The following is a 15,535-nucleotide window of genomic DNA, read 5'->3' as shown; positions in this document are numbered from 1 at the left end:
CAAATGACAGAGGAGAAAGCGGCTTACAATAAAGGTGAAATTTATGAAAAATAAGGCGTTTTTTAACAAACGAAACACGAAGACATGTTATATTGCACCCCATAAACACAATCAAGCAAAGAAAAAAGGCAGTAAACCACCCCTTTAAATAAATAAATAAAATTAGATTTGCACTAGAAAACAAAACAAAATATTGATGACTTGTTTTCAGTGTGATCATTAGGTACAGTAAAAAGTATTTCCATATTCTAGTGGTTAAGAGCAGAGCTAGTCAAACCTTAAACTAGTTTTTATTTACTTATTGGTTTTGAAAAATTAATTTTAACGTAATAGAGGTCTGTTGGAAGTTGTATTTTTAAACTTTGAAGTGTTGCTACCATAAGTCATTTACATTTAGAGACATGTAGAGAACATATTAACATATTGCATTAAATATTTTGCTTAAATGTTCTTTGCTTGATCTTAAAGGACATAATTTTACCTTAATAATACCAGTAGAAACCCTGATGTTGCTATAATTTCACATATTTTTAAGTGTGGCTAATGTGTCCAAATACTTTTTGGGACCAATTAAATTTCTACACATGCTGGTTGTTTGTTGCATTTCATATTCTATTTCTATTTGCTTTTGTACCTTCAACTTGTCAAACTTGTCATCTACATCCTGAAGCCAAGACATAAACTGCCTTGCATTGAACCGATCTCTAACAGAGGTCTTTCCATCATCACCCTGAAATGAAATGAAAAAAGAAAAAAGATTGAATCATATACTGCAAAATTATTTTTCTGAGGTATTAAAGAACGTTTCTTATTCTAAACAAGTTAAGCTCCATTGACAATGTTGACTGCAGGAAAAAATGTAGATTCGTCACTCTGCTTGAGAGATCACTGTTAAAATAATGGAGCCTTTCAATTTAAATGTTGTATTCTTACAAACATCAAGTGTGTTTAAAACAATCAAAGTTTAAAAGTACTCTTGTTTTAATTTAAAATAATGGCCTAATAATGTGGCTATTTACCTGGATGTCCTGGGGCATGTTGTATACTTCGGCATCCAATAGGACTGTGCAGGCACTGAATGGAAGCGTCTGATTGGCTAGTGTTCTTGCAGCACGGTAATGAACTCTCAAAACCTCCTGCTCATTGGATACAATCAGCTTTTCCTGGAAGAGTAAATGCCTGAGTCATTTCAAGTCATCCTTATTGCAACCAAAAAGCAGCAAGATAAAGCTTAAAAAAAAATCCAATAAATAAATAACCTAAAACAAAAAAAGTTTCTGCATATGAACTGAGATGCTTTTGAGCTTGCTTAATTCTATAATTGTTTAAAAGTCGACACTTTTGTAACATTTGTTTCTACATAATTACATAATTTTTTAGTTTCCATTAAGTAACTACATATACTGTATATAAAATGGATTACTAAACCTAAATATTATGAACAATACATCTAATAACATTTTATATGTAAAATTATGATAATTACTATCATAATTATATTTAACTCTTTCATTTTTAATATTATTCTTACTATTTTTAATATTTCATGTCTTGTTTTTCCACTTATAAAGGAATTAAATTTATTTATTTATAATGATAATTTAACTTAATTTTCATTTTCTGACAAATCCCCTGCAGTTCCATCATGAACCCCTAGGGGTCCGTGGTCCTAGTTCAGGAAACCCTGATCTAGGGACTGGTTATCGAAAAATTCTGTCTTGGTTTCCATTTACCCTTTCGATGCTGTGCTGCAGTCTTAGCTTCATCCGCACCACCTCTTGCTGTTTGAACATCTCCTTCAGTGGTTCAAGTAGTGAGGGAGGTGGCGTTATCTACAAAAGCAAACAAATTGTCAAGACCTTAGATTTTAGCATTTTATTTTTTAGACTTCAGCAAAACTTAGTTGCAATCATTACTTTCACAGAATGGAAGCATACCGTTGGGATGCAAAGCTTGCTGAGAGGGTTTCCATCCAGCAGATAGGACCCATTGAATGTCACATACTCGTCGTAGTACTGAGGTGCTTGAGGAATGACACTACAAAGTACTTTCCTCTTCTCCTCGATCTTCTTGCGAATGTGTAAGTATTCATAATAAGGGTTTGCTCTCTCAGTCTGGTAAGGCTGGATCTCTTCAAGCTTAAGTGCATCTACAATTGCAGCTAAAGACTGCTGCGTCTTTTCTTTGACCTGCTGAGCCGTAAGGTTCATTTGGGCCGGTGGAGAAACCCTAGGTATCTTTCTTTTCCTTGGATGGGAGACGTGAATGTCAGCTTCTTCTTCAAGGAGTCGGACTTTGGCTCTGGCCCCAGATGAATCGGAATCTCTCTCCACTGATATCGGGGAGGAACTTCCTGAGGTTGAACCACTGTGAGGCTCTGCTTGATGATCAGGTTGAACAGCAGCACTGCTTTGACCCTGTTCTACATTATCCTGAAGGTCTGATTTCATAGGCTTCTCCTCAACAGCAAACTGGTCTGATGCCTCTATGTCAGCTTTGCTTTCAGACAAAGCTTGGGTTATTGCACCTTCATCTGAGGATAAGACTTTTGCCCCATCCGTTTCTGTGATTCGGTTCTTGTCCGAAACATCCTCAGACACCTCCATGGGCCCCTCAGGGATCCTTTCTGGACTGGCACAACGAGACACAGTTGTTGCTGAAGCTGCATGAATATCTTGCTCGCGTTTCTCTGGTTGAGCATCAACTGTAACCAATGGCTCACTGGAAAACCTTGAGGTACTTTCATCTTGCACTCTTGCATCATCCTTTTCTGAATCCTCTTGGACATTGGTTGTTTTCAGCAGTGGTTTAGTAGGTTCTTCAGAGCTTGATCTACATGAACCAGTAGATGTACTTGGAGTGCAATCTGTTTTGCTGACGTTTTCCCCACTCTTTTCCACTTTGTTCTCAGAAACAACCAAGGGTTTCTCTCTTTGCTCTGGCCTCAAACTACAGTTTGCTGTCAATGTCTGTTCGCTACTGGAAACAGGGCCAGTTTCCCACTGCTGGCTACTAGAATTCAAAGGTGCACTGGTGTCAGATGAATTTTGTGTGTGAGAAGACTGAAATGATGCAACTTGTGATGTAACAACTAGTGATAACTCCTTGTTTGATCCCTCCGTCATTCCGACACCAGGGACATCAAGCTGACCAAGATTTGCATGCTCTACTTTACTACTAGTGTTGTAAGAACTGCTCTGCTCTTGCAAATGGGTCTGAAACACACTGTTAGCCTGTGTGAGGCTACTTAGGTTTTTAGCACTAGACTCTCGCAAGTGTGATGAAGGCTGAACTTGAGAAACAGGAGTGATGCCTTCACCTTCACTGCTAGTTAGATTTTCGGTTTCTGGAAGAGCACTAGTAAGACTTTGACTGCTCTGATTCTCCTGCGCAGGTAGCAAGCTAATCTCGGTTGTAAGAACCGCAGCTTGCTCACTGCTTGGCTGTGATGCAATACTGATTACCTGAGACTCTTCTGTCAGTCTAGTTTCAGCTGGTGGCACCTTGGCTTCTTCATCCAGAATAGCCCTTAAGCATGGGGATGCATGTCTACTTGATGGTGTTCGATTGCAGAGAGCCGCTTCTGGAAGACTGCTGGTATCTTTATCAAGAACATTAGGTGATTTGGAGGACTGTACAACGAGGGAAGACTGCAAGAAAGGTGGCTGGGAATCTGAAGTGTCCATGTTCATGTCAGAATCATCTTCAGTTGGTCTAGGTGTCAGTATGGTTGCATGACAGGAATCTTCTGAACTTGCCACAGAGATCATAGATACTGATCTTGACATAATACCAGATTTTTCACTCTCTGGTCTCGGAGATGGACTGAGATTATTTTCTATGACTGGTCCATTCTTCCCAAAGGTTTTTGTATCCAGCGAGAGCGTTCTTCCACTGGTGGCATCTTTCAAGACCTTCTCGCGGTGCACATCTGGCGCTTCTGAGCTCTTTGACCGAGTCAGTTCCTTGGTTAGACAAGGCTCACTGGACAAGGAGGATGTTTTAGTTTTTTCCTTGCTTTTCTGTTTCCCAGGGTCAATTCCTGGACGCTGCTTTAGCCGCTCACGTTCCTTCTGCTTGATTTTCTCCAAGTGCTTCCTGTGCCACTGTTCAATTTCCTGGTCCTTGAGACTGAGCATGCGTTCAAAGCTGGTCTTCATGAGGTCGTCGTTCACCAACCTCTTTTCTTTGGGACGAGTATCCTTTAGAGTAGGTGCAAGCTTAGATTTGGAGTCCACTTCGCTTGGTTTCGGCTTGCTAATTTTGCCGTCCCTGTTCAGCTGGGATCGATCTTTGTCCTTTTCCTTGTGTCGGTCCCGCTCACGGTCTCGATGCCTTTCAGACTCTCGGTCCCGCTCTCTTCTATCCCTGTCTTTCTCTGGAGGCTTGGTTGCCTCTTCTTTTGATTTAGACGAAATTACCTTGTTGTTCTCACAAACGTAGCCTTTCTTCTCTTCCAATAACAACTTTAGATTGGAGTAGGAGGAAGAGGGGGTGGTCTCTTTTGATTTCTCTTTTTTCCTCTTGTCAGAATCTTTGTCCCGTTCTTTTTCTTTACTGCGGTCAGATTTTCCATGATCAGTGGTTTTCTCGGGCGCTTTGCCTTTCTTTTCAGAACTTGTTTTATCTTTGTCTCTGTGGTCACCAGAGGAGTGCTCTTTCTCAGCTCTTTTGTCAAGCTTGTCCTTATTCTTCTTGTTCTCTTCATGCTTTTTCATTAAAGACATGGCTTTGAGCTTGTCACCCTCTTTATGGCTCTTATCATTAGGTGAATGTGAACTATTTGTTAATTTCTCCTTTTCTTTCCATCGATCTGTAGAGTTGTGAGGATCAGTCTTGTCAGCTAAATGCTCAGATTTTACTTTCTTATCTTTATCTGCGTGTTTCTTATCAGACTTTTCAGACTCCCGATCCTTTGTTGGTGGTCGCTTATCGTTTTTCTCTCGAGAGGTCTTCTCTGGAGACTCCAGTTGATCTTGGTCAGCTGAATTGCCAGTGACTGGTTTATCATCATCTACTTCTTTCACTCCTGAACTGTGCAGTGAGCTGTCAGGAATTCGGCCAGAGCCAAGACCCTCACTCCGTTCATCAACTTCATCTCCTTTTCCGTCCTTTCCCCGTTCCTCTTTAAGGAGCACCTCTTTTTTCTCTTTTTTAATGGATTTGTCCTTTTCTCGCTCCTCTTTTGGCCTTCTGTCCTTACTGCTGCTACAGCTTAAATGTTTGTCTTTTGACGCCCCTCTTTCCTCTTTAACAGGCGAGGAGTCTGAGGATTTCGGAGGAGATCCACCAGCAGGCATCTCACATTTGCCTGCGAGTTCTTCATTTTCATCACTTTTGAAGAAGTTCTCCTTCCAAAACTCCCGATCAAACTCCATGTTCCTATGTCCGTCCTTGCGTGGCTCTTTTTGCCGGTGGCGATTCTTCTCGGCCTCATACTCCATCCTATACTTTTCCTTCTCCTTGTGTTTCAGCTTGTGCTTTTTTACAGCTTTCCCATCTTTGTCAGTCTTCCTGAAGACAGCCTCAGAACTGTCCATACTGTTGCTTAGACTACTGTCTTTGAAAGGACTGCAACTGCCGTCATCTCCGTCCAAGTTAAGCTCTTTGTGTTGATGTTTGCTCTTTTCCTTGTGCTTGCAGCTCTTGCTGCTAGAACCTTCTGTGCAGAAGTCAGACTCCGTGTAGTGGTTATATTTGACGCCGTCCCCTGGACAGGATCCATCAGCAATAGAAACACAAGTCTTAGCGTTTTCCTGTTTCAATGGAGTTGTCTGCTTGTCAGTTTGGCTGTGGTTCAGCTTTGGGGACTTGACTACAGACAGGTGAAAGAGGTGGACCGATGTATCATCCTTTGTACTGAATGACATTTTGAACGAGTCCTCTTCCCTAACGCTCTTGTCAGAATTGTCAGACACAGTTGCCGAGGTAAACAGAAGGGACTTGCTGTTCTCCTTCCCTTCTTCTCGGACTTCCTGGTTCTCCTTGTTTTTGCTTTGGCTCTTGTTCTTTTTCTTCTGTTTACCTTTTTCTTTCTGTTCCACTGGCGTGAGAGTCAAGCTTTCTTTCTTCGATCTACCATCCGTTTTGTGACCATCCACACTGACCGACCTGGTGGGCGAGTTCCTTCTTTCTGTTGGCACCTCGGCTTCATCGCTTGAACTATCTGAACTGCAGTAGACACGCGACGCCTTTGTTTTTTTAGACTTGCATGTCAGCGACGGCTGGTCGCTTTTGCTGCCTTGTTTGGAAGCGTAGTGGTTCCTTTCCTTCTCCTCCTTCTCCTTTTGCCGTAGCTCTCGCCGTAGGATGTGTCGGTCATTAAGTGCCTTACTGAGGTCCTCCTCCTCCTCCTCATCCTTAAACTCATATTCATCCAGGCCTGACATGGATGATGAGGCCTTCACTGAGGTCGATTTACTGTCAGAGTCTTTTTCAGCATCGGAGTACTCCATGTTCTCATCTACACTGGATGGATTTACCGAAGGTGGGTCCTCTGATTCTGTAGCATACAAAATAATGGAAAAAAATAATTAATAAAATGCTATGACATTAAATTTTAAAGAAATTAAAGATATCTGGGATTAAATACAAATTAATGTAAATAACACATAACCAGAACTAGTACCTAGTACTCTAAAGGCTCAACCAACAATTTTTTTTTTCATCAAATAAAGTTCTTTATAAAGTGAAAGATATAAAAATTATTGTGTGAGGTAATCAACAGCATGCAAAAGAAAGTTACTTGAGACTCAGTTCTTTAGATCCACAAATTCTCTAAATATTGAAAAGGTGTTTTGATAAGTCTTGATTTTTAAGTGAGTCACAAAGACAAATTTCCTGTTGAGTGGGCATTTACAGAAAAAAGAAAAGAAAGAAAATAGATAAAATTAAAAAAAATTACCTTTAAATGCAAGCAAAACTTTAATTTCATTCTTTTAAATTAATATATGAGAAATTATTGTAGCTAAAACGGTAGAAGCATGACACTAACAACAAGGTCATGGGTTCAATTCCAAAGGAATTATGAATGGAAAAAGGAAAAAATGCAATGCAAGTCGCTGGGATTAAAGCATCTGCAAAATGCATATAAAATCAATTTTCATGCTAAAAGGTAAAAAAAAAAATAATACTAATAATAACTTGGAGAATGCATAAAACTACAGTAGTCAAAATTTGTAGTGGATCAAAAAAGTTCAAAGTTGTCCTAAGACAAGAATGCATTTTGGTTTTAGGTTTTAGGACAACTTTGATAAAAGGTTTTGATCCACTACAAATGTTGACTAGTGTATTAAGGAAATGGATTTGACTTGACTTGGACTCTGCATCAGAGATTGCTCAGCATGTCTGACAGCATGCCGCAAATGTTGACAGAGCTTGTATTTAACCCGGGGAAAAGAAAAGTTCAAAAGAAATGCCAAAAGCGACAGCACTGGCAAATCTGCTGCAAACTTTCTCCGTACCTGAAGAGCTCTCTTCTGCTTCAGAGAGTGGGATCTCTCCCTTGAGTAACTGCTCAAGCTCCTGAGAGTCAGCGACATCAACCGGCCTCTCCCCTCTCTTGTTGGACTGGAAGGCATTGCCTCCATGACGCAAGAGCAGCTTCACAATCTATGAAGGTTAGTCAAAACATAACAGAGGTGAATCAGATGATCAGAAAGATTCACAATTACTACAAGTTCTTGCAATAGATAATTGACTACTTTGAGAGTATAGTCATCAGTCAATAAAAAAAAACAGTGTGCTCTACAGCCTCAATAATGCCTAATTTTATTATTACATAAATTAGGTGTTACTTATATTTGTTGCAATTAAATTGAATTAGTTTGGACACACTACACACCACACAGACACACCTAATCTACATTCATGCACGCTCAACCAAATTAAATAACTTAAGTTGCATTTTGGTATGCTTTTTAAACAACAAAAGGCTTTAAAATGCATACAGAAAAAAAAATTCAGAAAATGAACGTTAAAGCACATAGGCTCACCCTTTAGATTAAAATGATTTCAGATCAGTAAAAACAAAATTAATCAAACTCTTACAGATCAGTATCAGCTTTTAAAATCCATGTACTGTAGGTCAACAGCTATAAATGTCATAATTTGAAGTAAAAGCTCACATCTTTGTGTCCGCTGCTGGAGGCGTCATGAAGCGGAGTGTCATTGTCCAATCCCTGCGTGTTCACTTCCGCTCCTGCACCAATCAGAACCTTCGCCACATCATAGTAACCAAGGTTACAAGCTTCATGGAGAGGCGTCCAACCTGAACAAAAGGACAAACCAATATGAGCTCATGAGATTCTACAACTGGAAGGAAAAATAGAAAACTATATGCGCAATATGCAATTTTTAAGGCCTCTAAATGATCAACATAATCAAAACTTTGCTGTTGCACAATCTACTCCATGCCTTCTGTCGTCTGATTGATAGTTTATTTTTTTTAAGACCTTTTAGTGCCATTGTACGAACGTCCAGCTTCAGCTCATGCTTATGTGTCTTTTTGCTGTGAAATCTTTACTGATTTTTATAAAGTAAACATAATAATAATTTTACTAATATTTCAAGATGAACACTTACTGGATTGAAGCAATTTATATGGTTACTTGATTATCCATAAAATCATGTTCAAATATGAGTATCAAATATAATCATCAGGCTTTTGATGAACATTTGTTCATCTCTAAATCATCATTGTAGCCACTATCATATCCAAATATTTAATTTATTAATTTATAGTTTTACAGTAGCAGCAATACCAGCAATGACTATATTACATTACAACTATTTATTTGTTACAAAGTAACTAAATTACATAAGATGATTATTTAATTGCATAAAACATGAAAATAAACTACAGACAGCTTGTTATCAGGTGACGTGATCCTGTAAATGTGCATAAAACACACAGTCTCACCTGCAAAATCTTTGACGTTCACATCCGCTCCGAGCTCAATGAGCTCCTTCACCTGCTTGACGTCTCCTCTGATGGCGGCCATATGCAGGGGCGTCTCTCCTCTCTCGTTCCGTTTGTTCACTTTGTCCTTCTGTCGTGAGGACGCGCTGCTAGCGATCTTCTTCTGCACCGCCGGAGATTGAGAGGGGTGGTTCGGTGTGGTATCTGAGATTACAAACAGATTAACCAGAAAGTCAAGGTCACACGGTTCATCTCAATTGTCAATCTGACCTATCTAGACTACAAAAGGAAGTGAGTGCTCTGATAAAAACAGATTACATCATAACTCACAGATCATAAGTAAACTGGTGACTACAGGTTTGAGACAGCGTTATTATAGTAATCAAAGCCTTTTTTTTTTTGGCCATTTTCACTTTTATTATGACAGGACCGATCAGAACTAACAGGAAGCGAAATGGGAGAGAGATAGGGGCGGGATCGGGAAAGGTCCTCAAGTCGGGATTCAAACTCGGGACGCCCGTAGCGCAACAGCACTGTATTTCAGTTTGCTGCTCACAAGGCTATCAGCGCCGACATAGCTAAGACTTCATTAAAACTAATTGAAATAATGCTTAAATAAAATAAATGCATAAATATTAAGACTAAAAATGCTTAACCTTAAAAACATGAATGAAATTTCATTTCAAAGCTAAACAGAAATTAAAAAAAGACAAAAAAGCCAAAGTACTAAAAATATTAAAACAAACTTTTAAAAAAAAAATCACTAACTGAAATAAAGCTTAAAATTTAAATATCAAATGAAAACTTAAATTGAATTAAATTAAAGATAAATAGAAATACAAAAAATACAAAAAACTGAAAGAAATGACAAAATCATAAACTAAAACGATTGAAAAAAAATTATTAATTGAAACAAACCTGAAATTAAATAAAAGATAAATATTACATGAAAACTTAAAAACAACAACAAAAAAATAAAAAATAAATGAAATTTAGAAATGTCACCTTGGCAGCTAACTGAAAAAAAATGTATAAGTTGAAGTACAAAACTAAAACTGACAAACAAAACTGACAAGCTAAAAAAACAAAACAATAAAAAATGACAACTGACGAAATGAAAAAAACTAATTAAAATGAAAACTGCAAACACAAAAAATGCTCATTCAAAATATTAATGCATACCATAACAGTGTATAAATAATACTAAAATAACACTGTTGAGACATAATAAATTAAAACATTGGCTTTTGAACATGAAGAAATCCAATTTAAGAGATAAAGAAAATATCAGTGACAACTCTTACCTCAGTGTACAGACCAAAAAACAGAGTAAAAGGTGAAAAAAACAAAAATAAAAAGTTGTGTGTTCATCGTTTCCTACCTGGACTGTTTTCTCTCGCCGTCATCTGCATGACAAGTGCCATCTGCTTTCGTTCTGATAAAGGGTAGCCGAACAAAATGTTCACAGGGGTCGACTTCTTAGCCCCCGACTCCTTCTTAACTTTCTTCTTATCCGGACCATCTTTGTCTGCAGTGAACAAGAAGAACGATGAACAGCGCATGAACACGGCTTGCACTCAAGGAACTCAGTTCCTGAAAAAGTCGATGTCTGATACAATTTATCCCTTTTAAACAAACAGCAGAAGTGAAAAAACAGTGTAGGAAACTCTCCAGCCTGACAGACACATGCATTACCCATCTAACGCCGTTCCCACCAGTCTTTGCGCACTACTGAAACGCATGCGATTACAACAGATGCAGCGGAAAAACCAAGAAAGTGTGTGTGCTTCCTTGAAACAAATCGACGAAAAGCGAGATGCGAGACATCAAATTCCCGCAAAATGATGTAAACAAAAGTTGACTGTCTCTCTGAGAGTGATGCAGAAAGCCTAGTAGACAGACAAGGTCATGCGGCAGCAGTTAGTGTATTCTAACGGAAATTGTATTCGTTTCAGCCAGTGCTCTGATACGGACGGAGGCTCAGGCGGAGACAGGTAAACAAATGAACCCGTGATGCGTCCGGGACCGTTTGCGGCCGCTGCCGACTTTAGCGGAGGCAGTTACCTGCGTATATCCTGCAGGGAGGAAGTAATCTCTCTCCCCACGCATCGCTCGACTGCCCGGGGTCAGAGTCATCTACAGTGCAGAAGCAGAGAGGCGAGAGGAGGAGGAGGGAAGGGGGTTCAGGGTTCGAGAGGTGGATAGGGAAAAGGGTGGACGGGAGAGCAGAGCACTGATTACACCCACAGGCTCCGCCCCTCACTCAAATGACAAATCACAGCACAGGATTCAAAGACTCCGGGATGAATATTAAGAGCCACAGAAGTCATCATCAATCCAAATCCCATCAAAACAGTAGGACGCCCACAAAATTATGTATTCACAAAGAGCTTCTGAACAACTACAATATTTGTTTGTTTATATTAATGTTGTTTATGTTAACTAAAACTATTAATATTAGGTTTTCATAACTGAAATAAAGCCGAAATAAAATCTAAATATTATTTCATTACATGAAAACTAAAATTTCAAAGTGAAATTAGATTTTGTTGCATTGGCAGCTAACTGAAATAAAATGAAGTTGCTAAACTAAAACAAAACAAAAATTAAAGCTATATAGAAATAGCTATAAAAACAAAAACTAATAAAAATGATAAAAATTTAAATGAAAACTAAAAATATAAAGAATAAAAGCTCATTCAAATATTAATAAATACTATATAATAATACGTATGGAATATATAATATGATATGTAAATAGTATATAATTAGTACTAAAACAACAACAAGGCTAGGCGTTATGACAAATGTTCTATTTTGAGATTTTCACATAAAGACAATAGTTATTTTAAGTTATTCAACAAAAAAAATGTAATATTAAATTATGTTGAGATGCCTATTTTTAAAGTCCCCCTGTAGTGAAATTCAAGTTTTTTTTTTATGTTGTTTATTTGTCTATGTGGTTTTTAATATGCTTCTAGACAAACCATGTGCCAGTCCATTAATCAACACCATTGCTGAGTATGTTCTCCTTAAAACTGTAGTTTCCCCAAAGGCTGTCCCAGAAACATGGTTTGAAACAGCCCTTGGTTTGCTACGTCACAAAATTCAATAACCAATCACGTCAAGGGACAGATTCCGATCACTAGCATGCAAAATATACCAATACCAGCACAATACCAAAAATAAATTAGATTAAAAAAATGAATTTAGAACCGCTAACTTGCATTATAACCCGCAGCAGCAGTGTAAAGTCAGACCCACCTCTCCGGCATCGGCCTCTGCATTTCACACGCGCATGCTCACGGGTGCGAATTGGAATCACAAACGGCTGCATTCAGTCTTAAAGGCAATTTTAAGACACAACATCGTCAAGTAAGTGACTTTAACGAATGTTACAGTATTCACTGTAGTTTTCCGCTAGTAAAAACTATTTTATCAGTCATTATCCGTGTATGCCATTGTTTTGCGTTTACTACAGTTCAGTGGATCAGGAGGCGGTGTTGCTGAGTAGAGTCGGGGCTAATTTGCATATTCATAGATCCGCATATTGTAAATGAGGCAAGGGTGTAGAGCAGGGGTCATCAAACTTGATCCTGGAGGGCCGGTGTCCTGCAGAGTTTAGCTCCGACTTGCCTCAACATGCCTGCCTGGAAGTTTCTAGTATACCTAGTAAGAGCTTGATTAGCTGCTTCAGGTGTGTTTAATTAGGGTTGGAGCTAAACTCTGCAGGACACCGGCCCTTCAGGACTGAACTTGGTGACCCCTGGTGTAAAGTTACATTCAAGCTATTTTAAGGCATGAGAAAATTATTTTCACAAGAAAAAAAACATTTAAAATGTGTCATTTTGATGATCAAAGATGAGTTTTAAATGGATAAATTATTTGACTAGAGGGGGACTTTAAAAAAAATATTTTACAAATTAAAGGTACAATATTTGCAAAGCAAAATATCAGATTCAAATGAATCTGAAAAAAATGTTCAGGATTTATTTAATTAAAAATTATAAAATGTATAGTTCAGACTAAATTCTGAAATGTCCTGCTCTGTATTTTTGCATAATTCTTTGTCATTTTCACAAGTAAATAATGCACTGAAAACAGCACTGATATATATACAGCATTATAAACACTTACATAGTGGTTGACACGCTTACATTATCATCATACCATTAGCCCTATTTGATAATATGTTGTTTTAATATTCTAAGCAGCCTATTCTTATATATTTAATTCAGTCTTAAATGTAGTAATATTCATTTTTATATTGTATCAGTAGTCTTTTCTTATATTATCAACAGTATTAATGTATTTTGCTTTCTAACTACAGAACTGAGACTAAAACGAGAGATTTTAGGCTCCAAGTAAAATAATGACGATATTGATTATTCCCTCATGATCTTCTGCTCCTTTTTGAGTCAAAGCTATTGTGTTTTTGAACGAGACCCATGTATTTGATGAGGCTGGCTTAACAGTTACATAACACTCTTGAAAAAAACCCTCTAGTACAGCTTGTCCAATAAAAACAGGTCTTAAACGTGATCAGGAGGGGGCGGCAGTGAGGCACAGACACAAGCTACTAGAAGGTTCAGAGTGAATGTTAGACTGACCCGTGTCGGAGTCCCGCTCCTCGTTCCGGGGCGGACTGACGGTGAAGGAGAGCTTCCTTTTCATGGAAGACTTTGACTTCCCGTCTTTCCCCAGGATTTCACTCCGATCTAGCTTCGGAGTTTTGGCAAACGGAGAGATTTTCTCTTTACTCTGAGAGATAGAAAGAGACATTTATATGATATTAAATTAAAGAACATACTAGCAGTCAAAACACGTTCTGTGTAACCATGTATGCACAAAGCCTTGATCTGGTTTGTATAACAGCATCAATGCTCTAAAAATAAGCTGAAGATCTTTCAAGTTGGTCCAGTTCACCAAATTAAATATGGTGCTATATTAAATTATAAAGATTTACTAAGAAAAAAACTAAGCAAAAGAATACAATTACTGTACATTTTCTTGTCCTCATTATATGCGTGTCTTAAAACCTGTTGAGGATTGATTCTGCTCACCTTCTTCCCCGCTGTCTTCTCCACCATGGCTCCATCTCGGTCCGATCCCGGTTTGGCCATGGTGCATCATCTGACTAGCTGTGGCAGCTACGGCTTACAGATTTCATCATGGGCCTGAAACATAAACCGACGACTCATATGAGAGCTTGAAAAACCAATACAATAATGAAACATTTAACTAAATATGAATGTGTGGCATTTTGGAACCCATAAAAATGTCAGCCAATGTTACAGGCATCAGATGCCTGAAGCAAATTAAATTAAGGCTTAATTTTATAACACACACACACACAAAATATAATATCTATGTTGACACTATAATGTTTTGAGTAAATATTACAATGTGAAATTGCTAATGGAACAAGAATCAATTTGTTCTAAGACCCCAAAATCTCAGGAACCAGAAGAAAACACACACACACACGACTTGGCAAGGAGAACATCTTGTTCACGCCCCCAGACTCAAAAGCTACGGGTCCAAAAATACATGAGACAATCTGTTAAAGTTAACCTCTGGGTGTGGAGAAGAACTGAGACGGCAACAATCAATCTTCTGCAAAAATCTCAATCACACATTTAGACAAGTCAGGAATAGCTTGGCACTTCTCAAGCCTGTTTGACAAGTAAATTCAAAGCGCACTGAAAGCACAAATGTATTCAGGAAATACAAGAAAGCTTCCAGAAAAGCTGTTCTGATTGGTTCTTAAACACCACTTACAACAAACATCCGGGTTGCTTGAACTAAAATAATATTCAAAAAGCTGGGTGCGTGTTTGAATCATGTGAGCTTTATTTTCCTGTTTCAGAGGTCATTCAGTGGGAACAGCACTGATGTTCATGTCGACTGATTACAGACGACTCCATGTGTTTCACACCAGCGCAACAAAATAACTGCAGCTGCTGCTGCATCACACAAAACCCCACAAACATGCTTCACAATGATGTCTGACAACTTAGTACTGTGTGGCAGTACCATAGTATCAGATGGCGATACCACAGTACTCTGCAATTACCCAGATATATTTTACAAATACATTTAAAATAATAAATCATTTATAACTTTACTTAGTATGAAAAAATAGACTTCACACAAACAAATAAATGAATCAGTTTTAATTTGATTCACTGAAAGTGAAATAAATCACATAAATCAGACTATCATAGTCATATAATTTATATGTAAAAATGTGTAAATACACACACACACACACACACAGTATTTTGTATGTCATATTTGATTGCTCCAATGCTTTCTTGCGTTTTTGTTCTATGGCTACAGTAAACTATGTATCTGCATACATTTGTGCACCAGTCCAGCACAATAAAGAGCCTAAAGAATAAAGAGTTGTTTATACATCAAAACAAGCTTCACACTAGCTGGCAGCCGAACACTAGACCTTCAGTGCTTTATCTTTACATTTTATTCTGCATTTTCCCAAAGCAACAAACAAGAAAGTCAGCAATTAGAGAGCGTCTGAAGCTGGCGGCCAGGTCTCTTCTGGATGAAAAGCAAATCAGCAGAGACCCACAGACTTCAACAATACCTTCCCCG

General features: G+C 38.2%; 1 protein-coding gene across 2 annotated transcripts in view; it reads right to left on the bottom strand.

The window, feature by feature from the left end:
* LOC306881940 (ankyrin repeat domain-containing protein 12-like) overlaps window positions 1-15,535 on the bottom strand; it is a 54,753-nt gene that overhangs the window by 4,897 nt on the left and 34,321 nt on the right. The window contains exons 2-12 of one of the 2 annotated variants that reach the window (XM_079436322.1): window positions 13,984-14,097; window positions 13,531-13,681; window positions 10,985-11,056; window positions 10,302-10,448; window positions 8,921-9,124; window positions 8,127-8,269; window positions 7,464-7,611; window positions 1,938-6,502; window positions 1,734-1,832; window positions 1,020-1,163; window positions 635-730 (exon numbers count right to left, since the gene is read on the bottom strand). In XM_079436322.1, the coding sequence (XP_079292448.1) occupies window positions 635-730; window positions 1,020-1,163; window positions 1,734-1,832; window positions 1,938-6,502; window positions 7,464-7,611; window positions 8,127-8,269; window positions 8,921-9,124; window positions 10,302-10,448; window positions 10,985-11,056; window positions 13,531-13,681; window positions 13,984-14,043 (5,829 nt within the window). In that variant the 5' untranslated portion in view covers window positions 14,044-14,097. The remainder of the gene's footprint in view (window positions 1-634; window positions 731-1,019; window positions 1,164-1,733; window positions 1,833-1,937; window positions 6,503-7,463; window positions 7,612-8,126; window positions 8,270-8,920; window positions 9,125-10,301; window positions 10,449-10,984; window positions 11,057-13,530; window positions 13,682-13,983; window positions 14,098-15,535) is intronic. The other variant, XM_079436323.1, reaches the window with a different exon arrangement.

Source organism: Barbus barbus (assembly GCF_936440315.1).
Source record: "Barbus barbus genome assembly, chromosome: 15".
Taxonomy (NCBI): domain Eukaryota; kingdom Metazoa; phylum Chordata; class Actinopteri; order Cypriniformes; family Cyprinidae; genus Barbus; species Barbus barbus.
The sequence above is the reverse complement of the archived record's forward strand: the minus strand, read 5'-3'. Positions and strand labels throughout refer to the sequence as shown.